The sequence below is a fragment of the Spermophilus citellus genome (genome assembly GCF_964194105.1).
Source record: "Spermophilus citellus genome assembly, chromosome: 9".
NCBI classification, from domain to species: domain Eukaryota; kingdom Metazoa; phylum Chordata; class Mammalia; order Rodentia; family Sciuridae; genus Spermophilus; species Spermophilus citellus.
In genome coordinates, this window is record NC_138191.1 from 49,763,636 (window position 1) to 49,777,810 (window position 14,175).

The window sequence follows — 14,175 nt, forward strand, 5'->3', positions numbered from 1 at the left end:
ATATGGTTCCAGCTCTCAACCTCCAGAGAGGAAAATAATGTCTCTTCTTTAAGAAGAATTATCAGGGCTGGGGTTGTGGCTCAGTGGTAGAGCACTTGCCTAGCATGGGTGAGGCACTGGATTCGATTCTCAGCACTATGTATAAATAAATTAAAAAAATAAAGGTCCATCAACAACTAAAAAATATTTTTTTAAAAAAAGAAGAATTATCATATTGTATTTGTTTGGCACAAGAAATAAAGCACAATAAGCATGAAAAAATATTGAAACCACCTTTATATTCACCATCAAAATCTAAACACATTAACATTTTGGCACACAATTTTTCCTGTACTACACACATCCCCATGATATACTTCTTCCTTATCAAAAGAGGTTATGTTTTAAACACTACTTTGTAACTTGTTTTTTCTATTAAAAATACATTTTGTGGAAGCTATCAGGACAAATAAAAAAAGATCTCTACATTATCATCTTATAGTCCCATACAATTCCATTGTCTAGAAATGCCAAATTGTATTATTTAACAAAAACCCTGGAATACACTGTTCTCTGTCTTTCTGCACTATAAATAGACTCCACAAATATTCCCCTATACACACATGGTTATTTAGCACTGTCTTATTATTGCCATAAGACAAACTCATAGAAGTGGAATCACCAAGTTCATTTTAAAGTTGTCTTCTACATGTTATCAAATTGCCCTCCACCACAGCCATACCATTTAAACTTCATCTAGCAAAGTTTAAGAGCCTTATTATTCCCTTAAACCCTTGCCAATACTGTATAGATTTCTTTAATGTTTGAAAGGTATAATCAGCATCTCATTTAAATTTATGCTTCTTTCATTTTTAGGGAAACAGAACATCTCTTATGTTTAGCAGCTATGATGGTTTCCATATTGCTTTATTTGGGTGCATGGTGTCTTCACATTGATACACACACACACACACACACACACACAACATTCTCATTTTTATATCTTTCAGTTTCCTCCTAATTGCTACTTTGAAGAGAATGAGGGGGAGAAAGCAAAGTCTGGGCGTGGAGAGGACAGCTAAATGGCTACTGCAGGGTGTGGTGAGAGGTGATGGGTTGGACTAGGTTATAAGAAACTGCTTATAGGGCTGGGGATGTGGCTCAAGTGGTAGCGCGCTCGCCTGGCATGCGTGCGGCCCGGGTTCGATCCTCAGCACCACATTACAAACAAAGATGTTGTGTCCGCCAAGAACTAAAAAATAAAGATTAAAAAATTCTCTCTCGGGCTGGGGATGTGGCTCAAGCGGTAGCGTGCTCGCCTGGTGTGCGTGCGGCCCGGGTTCGATCCTCAGCACCACATACAAACAAAGATGTTGTGTCCGCCAAGAACTAAAAAATAAATATTAAAAAAATTCTCTCTCTCTCTCTCTCCCTCTCTCCTCTCTCACTCTCTCTTTAAAAAAAAATTCTCTCTCTCTCTCTCTCTCTCTCTCTCACTCTCTCTTAAAAAAAAAAGAAACTGCTTATAAGTCTGTACTTGAGGAAGAGGGAAAAAGAGGGGGAAATGATCAAGATTATATAGATCTGAAAAAACATACTAAAATTCAAATTATGTTCGTTTGTCTAAAGTGATCTTCCCTCAATTTATTTCTGTGGCTACTGGATGTAGTTTAGGGTATTTTTAGGACTAAAAGATATAGAACATACAAACTACAAAATTGTCAGTAATTGATTATTTGCCTTCAAACTCTTTAACCCAAGTACTACACAATGTTATTCAAAACACATTTACATTAATTTACAGAGTAAAGAAACTAAAAACTTGAAGGGGAAAAGATTTTGGACCTGTGGAATACTGAATAAAATACACGAAACATGCATATACTCAAGTCCTATGTTTTTAAGGGAATTGATCCTAAATATATACCACGTCAAAAGAGCCAGTATGTATAGGATTGGGTGGGGGTACTCACTAGAAACGTATTTCTATATATTATGATTCTGAGAGAAATTTATTAAAAAGCAGCTAAGGTTTTGTTCAAAATTACTTTATTAATGTACTAAAACCACAGTGATAACCTCATGGAGTGACCTCGCAGTAAGGTGACTGAGTACACAGATGGGGCCAGCATTCCTGGGTTCTAATGAGAGCTCCACCATATGCTTTGTGATCTTGGACAGGTGCCTCACCTTTCTTCACTTCAGTTCTGTATTCTGTAATGGGCCTCATGCTGATGGTTATGACATAGGGCTACTGTAAGGATTAAAGAGTTAATCCAACGTAAAGTGCTTAGAAGAGTTCCCTGTCATGTACTGGGTGCTCTTTAGGTGGCTGTTGTCATACTAAGTTCCTTGTTTAACTCAAATATTTACACTTTAAATTTTTATTTTTTTTTTATTTTTTTTTTTAAAGAGAGAGTGAGAGAGGAGAGAGAGAGAGAGAGAATTTTTTAATATTTATTTTTTAGTTCTCGGCGGACACAACATCTTTGTTGGTATGTGGTGCTGAGGATCGAACCCGGGCCGCACGCATGCCAGGTGAGCGCGTTACCGCTTGAGCCACATCCCCAGCCCTACACTTTAAATTTTTAAATAAAGTGTTTTAAATTCCATCTTCTTCGGGTTACTTTTTTCTGTTTTTTTTTTTTTTTTTTTTTTTTTATGTTTTCCGTAATGGTGGGGATTAAACCCAGGGTCTGGCACATGCTAGGCAAGTGCTCTACCAACCAGCAACACCCAGGCCTTTTGTTTTTTTTAAACCCAACCCATAATGAACACTTACAACCCCTTAAATGTCAAAATTTACACTTATTGCTGGGACTTTTGTATTTGAGCATATATTGTCTGTATATAGGTTGGATTATTGCCAATTCCACATCTGTGTCCTTGTTCTTTCTTTTCTCTGAAACGGTAAGCCTTCTTCATTCACTTGAGTAACATCTATTAAGGCTCTGTGGACCAGGAATAGAACCATGATGAGATAAAAAACCTACCGTTATAAAATGTACCACCTGGCAGGGCAGCACAGAGAAAGGCCCTGGAGGAGAAGCACAGAGCAAGCCAGGAGCATGGAGCAGGACCCTAAATTAGATCAGCAGGCAGTATGTATTTCAGAGCGCTTAGCCCAGAAATAAAGACCAGGTTCAATAAAGGTAAAGCCTCTATTTTTCAAGATTCCTAATAATTCTCAGTGGACTAAGAAATTTATTAAAGCCCCAGCCTTGTCCATTAGTATAATCTGCATCACTCTGGTTAGTATTTTTTCCCACCCACTAACCACTAAAAAACTATATGTAAATTGTCTAGATTAGGACATTACAGAGCATCCTAATAACCAGTCACAAGAAAATTCTTGTAGGCATAGAAAACAAAAATAATTTAGAATCTCTCCTTTCAATCTTTTATTAATTATTTAAATGGTAATCTCTAAAGAACTAACTACATAAATCCAGAACTTGCATAGGCTTCTACCCTGAACCTGAAACTTGAAATCATCAAAATCCTTAGTGTTCTTGACTTTTTTCCCCTACTTTCAATTAACAAGAACAAAGATACTACTCTCTATTAAGTCCATTTTTGAGTAAACCAATTCCCCTATTAGTGTTCCATGACTGGCATTAGGTAAGTAGGGGGAAAAAAAAAGAGTTCACTGTGTAAAATACTAAGCATACCATCATCCTCTGGCACTTCTGAATTCTTTTATTTTTGCACCCTATAACTGCAGAAACAACAGCACTCATGAATGGTTAAAGCTAAAATAATTAGTTGGTGGGATACAATAATATCCACCACAATTCATAATTTGTGCCCCACCCCCAAGATTCACATGTTGAAATCCTAATCCCTCAGGTGATGCAGGAAGAGGTGGGTCCTTTGAGAGGTGATTAGAGCCCTCATAAATGGGATTACTACCCTTATAAAAGAGGCCCCAAGGAGCCTCTGTGTGAAAACACAGGAGAATGCACCAGCTATGGCCCAGAAAGCAGGCCCCTACCAGACACAGAATCTCCCAGCTACTTAAACATGGACTCCACAGCCTCCAGAATCATAAGAAATGAATTCCTATTATTTATTAGCCACCCAGTTTATGGTATTTTCTTGTAGCCACCTATATAATGGGGCACAGCAGGGGTCATAGAAACAGCCAGCAACTAAAAATAAGTCCATATTTAAAACTAGCATATTTTAAATTTCAATCATATGGCATTCCTTGCTATTCTAGTGATAAGCGTTAATTATTTTTAAGTTCAACAAAATGGGATCTAAAAAATGAGAATCAAGTGTCCAAAGTACCGGACATTAATTTAATATAGCATCCTACAAAAAGAATTGTTATTGGAAGTTAAATGTGTTCCTCAGATAAAGGGATAAATGTCTTTTGTCTTTTCAAAGGTCATAACTCAAAGCCCTATTTACTTGAATTCAACCTAGGAAGGAAATGCTGACCAGAGCAAGAAAAGTGTTCTTGCTTAGCAATACTGTCACATTAAAATGCTCCTTCACATCCTTTCTGTTTGTTTTTAATAGGCCAGACTGCAACCCAGAGACAAGAAAAAATCAACAAAGGCTCTGAACATCAACATGACCTTGGCTAACATTTGCATTCCACCAGGACAGATGACTCAAACAAGTAAACTTAGCCATTCCATCAGTGGCTGTCTTGCCGAACATACACAGAGCTTAAAAAATCAGTTCCTTTAGGAGTCTCCATCCTTTGTCCTTAAAAAACAAAACAAAACAAAACAAAAAAAAAAACTCACTCTCACCACCTCCAAGCACTCTGGTTCTCTTTCTTGCCAAAATAAATGTTCAGAAGATGCCAAATGTTGACCTAAAAGAGCTATCATTCACTCCTTCCATTTTGGGTTGCTCAAAGGTGTTAAGTTGCAGGGTTTTATCAAGGCCCTGGTCTGGGGCTAATGGATTGCCCTCCAATAGAATGCTTTAAATATTTTTAAACATTTTTTTTCTTCTTTAGGGATATAAAAATATAAACCAAGTACTTAACTTCACTTCAGGCATAATGATGGAAAGGAGCTAAACTAGGAACTAGAAGTCCAATCTCAAAGCCGTCCCACTCTTAAATAATTCTGGGACCTTGGGCAAGTCACAAATTTTCTGGGACCCTGGTTTATTATGCATACAAGAACTAGAAAAATTGATTGTAAGGTTGCTTCTAGTTCAAAAAATGCTCATGATCCTAATTCTTACTAAGTCACTTCCTGCCATATCAAAGTTAGCAGGGAATAATGGGAAAAATACCAGATTGGGATCTGACACGCATGGGTTTTAACACTGAGGTTAGAACATCTCTGATACACAATTTCCTTACTATAGAAGAAATAATATTACCTAACTCACCAAGTGGTTATGAAGATTAAACAAGATGACACACAACATCTATTAAAGATGTTTGCTTTGAATAGAGCCTCAGAAAATGTATTCCCTAATTGTGTTTTCCACTCTGCACTTACTTTACAAATCAACATGAATTGAAGTCTTTCAAAGTACCACTTCTGACATGGACTACTTATTCAATTGTAACATTAAAATTTCTATTTCCAAATAGTTTGCTTTTCTACCTCCTTCCTATGAATATTCTGCATATCTGAATAGCCTCCTTTCTAATTATACTCCTTCAATTATAGCTTTTTTTTTCTTTCTTTTCAAGGGCAATTGGTTTCTTTGCTCTGCTCCTTGCCTGCATGTGGTTAACTCCACACCTAAACATTTGGTCCTCTCAGCATCTCAGAGAAAAGATACTGCTATGTCATACCTGTTCAACTGGAAAACAAATAAAAATTAATCTAATTGAGATAGAATCTTCCTGGGGGAAACTCACCTCTCCAAATCTTTCCATGTTTTGTATTTTTGATAAGCTTCCACTAATAGACATATCATCCAAGCTAGAAAGAATTTTATTAATACTTCCTTCACTGGATGGTCTATTTTTCAGTTTGGATCGGAAAATGTCTCCTTGTACCCACAATGATGCTTGTTTTCTGTAAGAGAGCAATCAAAAACAATCTTTAAAATAAACTACTACCATCTCTTCCTAAAAATTAAAAAGAGAAAATATTAGCAGGACAACATTTACAAATCAGACTATGAAAATCAGATTGTGAAATAAGATATTCATATTATGAAATTTTGAACAAAGAAAAATAAAATATCTTTCAAAAGTCAAAATAAATTTAAATTCTATATTAAACACAAACATTTGTCCATGTAACTATGCATGGGTTGACTATTGAGGCCCTCATTATAAAGACTTGAGAAGTTTCTGGCCTTTCAAATATGAACTCGAAGTTTGTAAGATATCTTTCAAGTAGTAGTTTGATTTGTCTGTTATAAAAACAACCAGAATGAATTGGATTGACAACAGATGCAAGAACTCAAGTTACGTGGAGATTATACCCCCCAAAGCACTAAGCACCTCCTTTTGTGGACCCTCAACACATAACTTTTAAAACCCCACTCTTAAAATCTAAAAGCAAGTCCTAAAAATCCCAATCAGTTTTTCCTTTGGGAAAAGAAAATGTGAGGTTCATTCATAAGCTTTCTTTTATTCAGAAGGCACAAATGCAACTGTTTTCAAGGTTATCAGAAGAGAACTTAAATACATGAGCAAAATAATCATCACGGGCTTCTATTTTTATTGGTGAGGTCACCTTCATACATTTATTTTAAGATAAGTTATTCCATAGAATAGTTTTATTTTATCCTATATCACATTCTACAGGGAGGAATTAATCATGAGGAACATTAGCAGTCAATGAATAACAGCATTATCAGGGTGATGCTACCAATAAGAACAGATTTTTTTTTAAGCAACAGGCAAAGAAAGCAATCCTTTCTCTCACAGTTTCTACATATCACATAATTCAGGTTTATTAACAAAAGAAGTAAAGCAATGTTACAGTGGGCCCTTGCAAAAGAATCCATCTCCCCTTATAAATAAAGTTTATTCTCTTTATTGTTGTTTTTGGTCAAACACCATTGAATGTCAGGAAGAATAGGTTAACCTGTAGATCACAGCTATAGTGCACATGTGTAATCCCCCAACACACATTTAGATATTATCTTACAAAATAAACACTGTGTATAACATTAAAAAAATTACTGAAGTATTATTTGCAATAGAAAAAATTGTTGGGAACACCCTGGTGGAAAACCAGCTCATTAGATTGCATTAGCCCCATTTTATGCAGTATTTCATGGATGCATAAAGCCTGTGATGGACCCACATGAGGTAACAGGAAAGAATGGCCATGAAATGAAGTATTAATAAGTAAAAAGTACAAGTGGCAGAGTATGGAAAGTGAGGTCCCTTTTGTGTTAAAGGTAATAAAAAAGTTGTAATGTTAACGAAAAGTTCAGTTACCTAAAAAAAAAAATCTCACAAAATATTCACCAGTTACCCTGAGAAGGGTGATAAGGGAAACTTTCACTTTCTACTACATCATGTCGACACTACTTGACTTCTTTTTAACAATATGGCTCAATCACTTTGGGGGGAAAAAAGTGATCTAAAAAACCAAATAAAAATAACGATGAAAGCAGAACAAAGCTAGATAAGTACGGAAAGGAATCTTTGAGGTTGTTATAAGAGATGACAGACAACACGTCACTGTATATTCTTAACAACACGACTTACAAGGTCCTTTAGAAGTTAGCAGAATAACTGCAAAAAGGTTAACAGCATGGGGTAGGACTGGATGAGTGGAGGACTTTATTTTTAGTAGAATATCCTACCCTACTTTCAAATATGAGGTAATTTTTCCTTTTTCCTCCCTATTTAAAAAAAATTATATATATATATATATATATATATATATATATATATATATTCCAAGTAAAACAAAGGGGGAAGAAATACCTTTACATCTGATTTCTGAGATAGCAAATATACAGGTTATAGATATAAAATATGTTGTCCACATATAGGACTAACCTACCATTTCTTATATTGTTCTCAAATTGAAAACTAGTTTGAATTGTCTTAGCAAAGTTTAGTATACTTCTGAATAGATCAAATGTATTTTAAAAGACTGCTGAGTTTTTTAAAAATAGGAATAAAATTAAAATTCAAAAAATCTACATACATTAATTTACTAGAGAATGAGGCAAGATCTGCCTTCTATCATGGTGGAACTTGATTTTTGGAAGCAAACCTCTGAGATGTCTTTTCTGAGCTTAGGATATGTACATTGATGAGATTAACATACCACTGCACCACAGTTAATTTATCCTATATATCAACTGTAAAAATATGGATTCAAAACAAAGTCAACATTTCTTTCCTTAGTTCAAATCTTAATAAAATCAGGGAATAACCTCTCACATTTCACATCTTAAAAAAAAAAATCTTGCTTTCTTTTTTTTCTACCTCCTAATTCACTACTGCATGCCAATAGCTAGCATAACCTCTGATCCAATCCTTGAACCTTATGACCTCCACACAGTAGTGCACAAACAGTAGAGTTCTTGACAGAGAAAGAATGGTTCAAAAGATGACTGTTAAATTCATTAAAGTGTTTGGGGTATCTGGTTAAAACTCCCACTATAATAAGGGAGACAGAATTCAGCTTTATCACAAATATGACAAATTCAGATCAACAAAATACCAAATGAATAAGAACATAAAGGCTGGGATTGAGGCTCAGCAGTAGAGCACTCGCCAAAGCCTATGTGAGGCACTGGGTTCAATCCTCAGCATCACATAAATAAATAAATAAATAAATAAATAAATAAATAAATAAATAAATCCTGTCCACCTACAACTAAATACACACACACACACACACCCAAAAAAGAATAAGCCTAAGTATAAAAAAACAAATCCTGTGCCTTAAGAAGTTCTTGGTTTAGGACGAGAAAAGTAAGCAACTGAAAACCAGTATTATAAGCTCTATGACCAAGATTCACACAGAACCCTAGGAGAAGGGGACCCAACACAATCTGAGGGACTCAGAGAGAAATTACCAAAGAATCAAGACGTACATCATTGTGGTGCACAATGGATGTTTCCATCAACTGTGGATCATGTATATGTAGGTGGTCCCATGAGATTACAATGGAGCTGAAAACTTCCTATTGCCTAGTGACATCAAAGTCATAACAAGGCCATCATGCGACACGCTCCTCACATGTTCAGGGTGATGCTGGTATAAGCAAATCCACAGTGCTGCCAGTCATATAAAAGAACAGTACATACAATTATGTATCCTACATAATGCCCAACAGTGAAGTGATAATAAATGACTGTTATGGACCTATGTACTTACTATACTATACTTTAATTATTATTTTAGAGTGTTCTCCTTCTACTTGTTTAAAAAAAATAAAGTCTACTATATAACACCATGCTTTGTCACAGGCAGCAGCCTCACACATCTTGTTTTTGCTACTATTTCTTCATTGCATCAAGAGGCCAGGTGAAGCAATTGACCTATACCATCTAGGCTTGTGTAAGTCCAACTATCATATTCACAGGATGACAAAATCAACTGTCCTTAGGGGGAAAAAAAAATCTGAGAACTCCCTGTCCTAAGGCAATGCACAACTCTATCTGGAAATACATAAGCAGGACTTGGCCAGCAGAAAGCATCCCCAAAGCAAAGAAAACAATGTGTAAGCTGCAGAAATAGTGATATCAGAGAACACGGCATATTTGGGGAACAGAGTTGTTTAATTTGGCTGAAGCTAAGGATATGAGAGAAGTAGGTGAGAAGCAGCTCAGGATGGGTCCTGCATGCTATGCTAAGACATAATAAATCAAATAAATCTGCAAATAAATCAAAGACCTGTAACAGTCTTTAGGAATAAAAACCATAAAGTGGGTATAGAGGCAGAGGAACAAAACCTAAGAGGCTAAGTTGGGGGGGAAAAAACTCCAATTCTAAAATGAGTTATAAAATGAAAATCTGATACTGCTGCTAGAGATGAAAATTACAAAGTGACAACTTTCACATGCTTGGTTTAAAAGATTCAATCTGTCCCATCTCTGGAAAGACTTGATTTGAACCTGAATATTAAAGATGAATAAGGTGTCAGAGATGATTTGAGTGTTGCTAAGCGATGCTGTACGCAAGTGCTTCTTGGAAAAAAAAAAAAAGCAGTGCTCACGAAAATACCTTTTTATTGACAATGAAAACCACGCAAGCTTTTATTGTGGTGTCTGTTACTCCTTAAAAGCCTCATCTCCAACAAAAGAAGTAAAACATGTATTTTTGTATTTAACATTTAAAAATCAAATTTTATGAAGCTAACACATCTGCTGGAAGTAAACCCTCCAATTATGCAGTGCATAGAGTTTGAAACCACTGGTCCTTGCTACCAGAATCCATGCTTTGCAATGATAGGAAGAGATTGGTCTTGATCTGAACACGTTGAGAGATGTAACAGGCTGGGGTAATTGCTTTTGGCTGTGTCCTGCCCCTTGGTTAGTCAGACTTAGCCTAGCCAAGAAAGGGACTAAGAAAATAACTAAACAACTTGGCTTCATTATGAGCCAATTTATAATTGATTCTGACATAGAGACTTCATATTTCTTAATAAATATCTCATTTTATAATCCTATAGTGAAACTCAAGTCAGTTGTGCTGCTATAAATATTTCTGTTTTTTTGAGTCCAGAGAACAATGTATGTCATTTAGTAGCTATTCCTGTTTGTGGCTGACTCTTCTCCCTCATTTCCTTAAATCAAGGTGATCCTACCTTTACACCATCCTAACTCCTCATCTTCAGTACACCTTCAATCCTGAACACATTTTTTCCAGGATGACCCAATCCTGATTCCAAAGTCCATTCAAAGTCACTATCTGGTCATTTTATGTAGACTTCCTAGCACTTTCTAGCTTGGCCTGGGCCTACTCTAGCAGTGACTAAGATCATAATCTGTACCTCCCACTCTACCATCCCAGGGCTGTTATAGACACAGAGGTAGTTCCCAGCTAAAGAAGTGGGCTGATGAATGCTCTAGCTTGATGTCAGAGGAAGACAGATGAAAGGCTACAACCAATGGGCAGCAGATGAGGAGACAGGTATTGAAGGGGTCCTACAAAAACACTGAGCCATAAATGGAAGATATTTTGAAAGAGAATTTCTGAAGGCATAAGAGAATGCTCTTAATTTTGAAAAGTATAAGGAAACAATGTTAGAAGGCAAAAAAAAAAAAAGGAATAGGGAATTCTTGGATATATTCAACTAGCTAGATCTAGCTTAGGTATAACCCCCACAATCAGGTATTAGATCATTGGAATGTGAGGCCAAACACAAACTTTATACCTAAACCTACCATTTTACTGCTTTCAATATTTTTTCTTCCTATCTCTAGCCCTTTTCATATATTTTTATGTAGAACACAGGCAACAAAACAAAACCATTCAAAGGGAGGATATAGAGAAACTGGACCCCTCTTGCATTTTTGGTAGAAATGTAAAATGATACAGCTGCTATGGAAAAGAGCTTGGCAATACCTCAAAAAATTAAACAGAATTTTCACACCATCCAGCAAGTTCACTTCTGGGTCTATGCCCAAAAGAATTGAAAGTAGACCTTAAACAAATGCTCATGCAGCATTAATCACAAGGACCAAGAAGTAGGAAAAACTAAACAGCTGTCAACAAACAAATGGATAAACAAAAGATGGTACATATATCCAATGAAAAATTATTCAGCCTTCAAAAGGAATAAAATTCTGATACACACTACAAGAATCAACATGCTACAATTATGACATGTGCAATCAATTACAACATGAATGAACCTTGAAAATGTTATGCCAAGTGAAATAAGCCAGATACAAAGAACAAATATTGTAAGATTTGACTTATATGAGGTACCTAGAATAGACAAGTTCAAGGAACAGTAGATAGAATATAGCTTCTCAGGAGCTGAGGGACCGGATAATGAGGATTTATTGGTAAATTTATTAGTTTCTGTTTGGGATGATGAAAAAGTTCTGGAAATAGTGGCAATGGCTGCATGACATTATAAATGTACTTAAAACCACTGAATTGTATACCTAAAATGGGTTAAAATGGTAAATTTTATGTTGTAGGCGGAGGAGGTGGCTCTCATCCATAGTCCTCAGCTTGGGAATGAGTCTTTGGCCATATCTTCTTGCACATGGAAAGGCAGCCATGAGGTGAGTTTCCCTCTGCCATGCCCTTCTCCATGATTTTTCTACCTTGGACCCAGGTTGCCTGGAAACAACTAGCAGCAGAAATGAAAAACCACTACCACATTAAAAAAAAAAAAAACTTTGGAAGATGGCGGCGGGAAGTGAGTAAGCTGCTCCGTGCTCCGCGCCGCCGCGTCTGAAAAGATGAGGTAAAGATCATTAAAGGAGATCTGTCGACAAAGACCCAGCACCGTGTCAAGAAAGGGGCCTAGGTGGAGTGAACCCGCCACGACTCCAGCCAAGGTGGAGGGAGTCCATCACGACTTCAGCGAGAGCAGTAAGGCTGCAGCCCGAGCTGCCCGGCTCCCTCGGCCCCTTCTCCTTCTCCTCTCCACCTTTCTGCTTTGCTTCTCCCCAGCTGTCTCTCCTCCCACGCTCAGTCCCTAAATCTAGATCTCAATTTCTTTCCCCCACCCCGCCCGCTCTCCCGCATGTCCGGTACCCGGCCCGCGCGGCCCGAGGCGCTGCCTCCCCTCCCCCAGCCCACACCCCCTCCCCGGGGGTCCCGAAGGCCACAGCTGAGCCGGCACCACGCCGCCGCCGCCTCCCGCGGAGCACCATAGAGCAGACTCTTCACCGCGCGAGTGAGCTGCTGAGTTAAATGAAACAGCTGATAAGATGAGTGACAATTTAAAATCTAAGTGAAACAACATGGCGGCGGACGCGGAGAGATCAAGTCTCTAACCCCTTCAGCTGCGCGAGCATAGGGAGAAGTAAACTGTCAAAATACTGTTCGCTCAGGACCACTAGGCACTGTTGAGCTGAAGGGGATCCCGGGCGAACAGTCTGCCCCTCTCAGAACACACCGAGCTCGGATTGGGCTGCATTCTAGTTCTGGTTCGCCTGCTTCTAGTGACTCAGCACTAATGATCCCGCTGAAATAACTAGTCGGCCCACCTGAACTCACAGAGGTAAAAGCCAACTGAGCACGATAGTCAGACCCAGGGGGTATCCCTCTGCTGACAACAGAGGTCCCTTGCACCAGCTACCAGGGGAGTTGCTACCTGAGGGCAAACAAATTCGCTGGGGGTCCTCAGCCCCAAGCCCTACAAACGTAGGGTCTGAGGGAGGCAAACAGAAAGGTTGTGCCCAGGCATCCATGGAAACAGGGCTCCCAGGAGCAGCAGACCCGCGTGTAGCCAGTATTGTGGCGAGCTTCACAGGTAAGCGGGGCCTGGCTTGAGGAACCACAAGAGAAGGCCCTAGGCACTCAGGATTGGAGACCCGCACAGTCTGGGAAGAAGAGCTGAGGAACAGTGATTGGTTCCCACCCATCAAGAAGAGAAGCCTGGCCCAGTTCCCACCTACTGGAAGAGAAGTTAATTGAGCTCTATGACTGCATTTAATATTATTATTATTATTATTTTTTAATGATTATTATTGGTATTTTTTTATTTTATTTTCACTTTTTGTTGTTGATGTTGTTGCTGCTCTTCAACTTTCTTATTAATGGTTTCAATTTTTTTTTAATTCTGTTTATTCTATTATTATTACTATTATTTTTTAAACTTTAATTTCCATTTGTTTATTATCATTATAATTTTTTTTCTTGGTTTTAAATTTTTATTTTTTCGTTTTTTCTTTCTTTCCTTTCACTTTTTTTCTTTTGTCTTTTCATTTTTCTTATTCCCCCTCTCTTGAATTCTACCTGCCTACACTCACTCTCTTTAGTGACTTCTTCCCTTCCCTTCTAATACCTCTCCTCCCAAGCATCAAATAAATTTATAAAAGTAAACAGTAACTCAGCAGTCAAACAGAAGAAGAAGTATCATGAGCATAAAAAACCAAGGAAGAAAAGGAGTACAAACAATGCAGGACAGCCTAAATATTCAGGAGGACCTGGAGTCATCAGAAAAATGGCCATATAAAGAACTCAAGGAACACCTTAGACAGATGGAAAGGAACCTTAAAGATCACATTGAAAATGAATTACATAAACAGATAAAAGAAGAAGTTAAGCATCTTTATCAGGAGATAGAGATTATAAAAAAAATCAAACAATAATTCTA

General features: G+C 37.5%; 1 protein-coding gene across 4 annotated transcripts in view; it reads right to left on the minus strand.

Moving 5' to 3' along the window:
* Positions 1–14,175, minus strand: part of CDC14A (cell division cycle 14A) — a 172,405-nt gene that overhangs the window by 24,905 nt on the left and 133,325 nt on the right. For all 4 annotated transcript variants that reach the window (XM_081307643.1, XM_081307642.1, XM_081307644.1 and 1 more), the window contains one exon: positions 5,822–5,981. In XM_081307643.1, the coding sequence (XP_081163769.1) occupies positions 5,822–5,981 (160 nt within the window). The remainder of the gene's footprint in view (positions 1–5,821; positions 5,982–14,175) is intronic.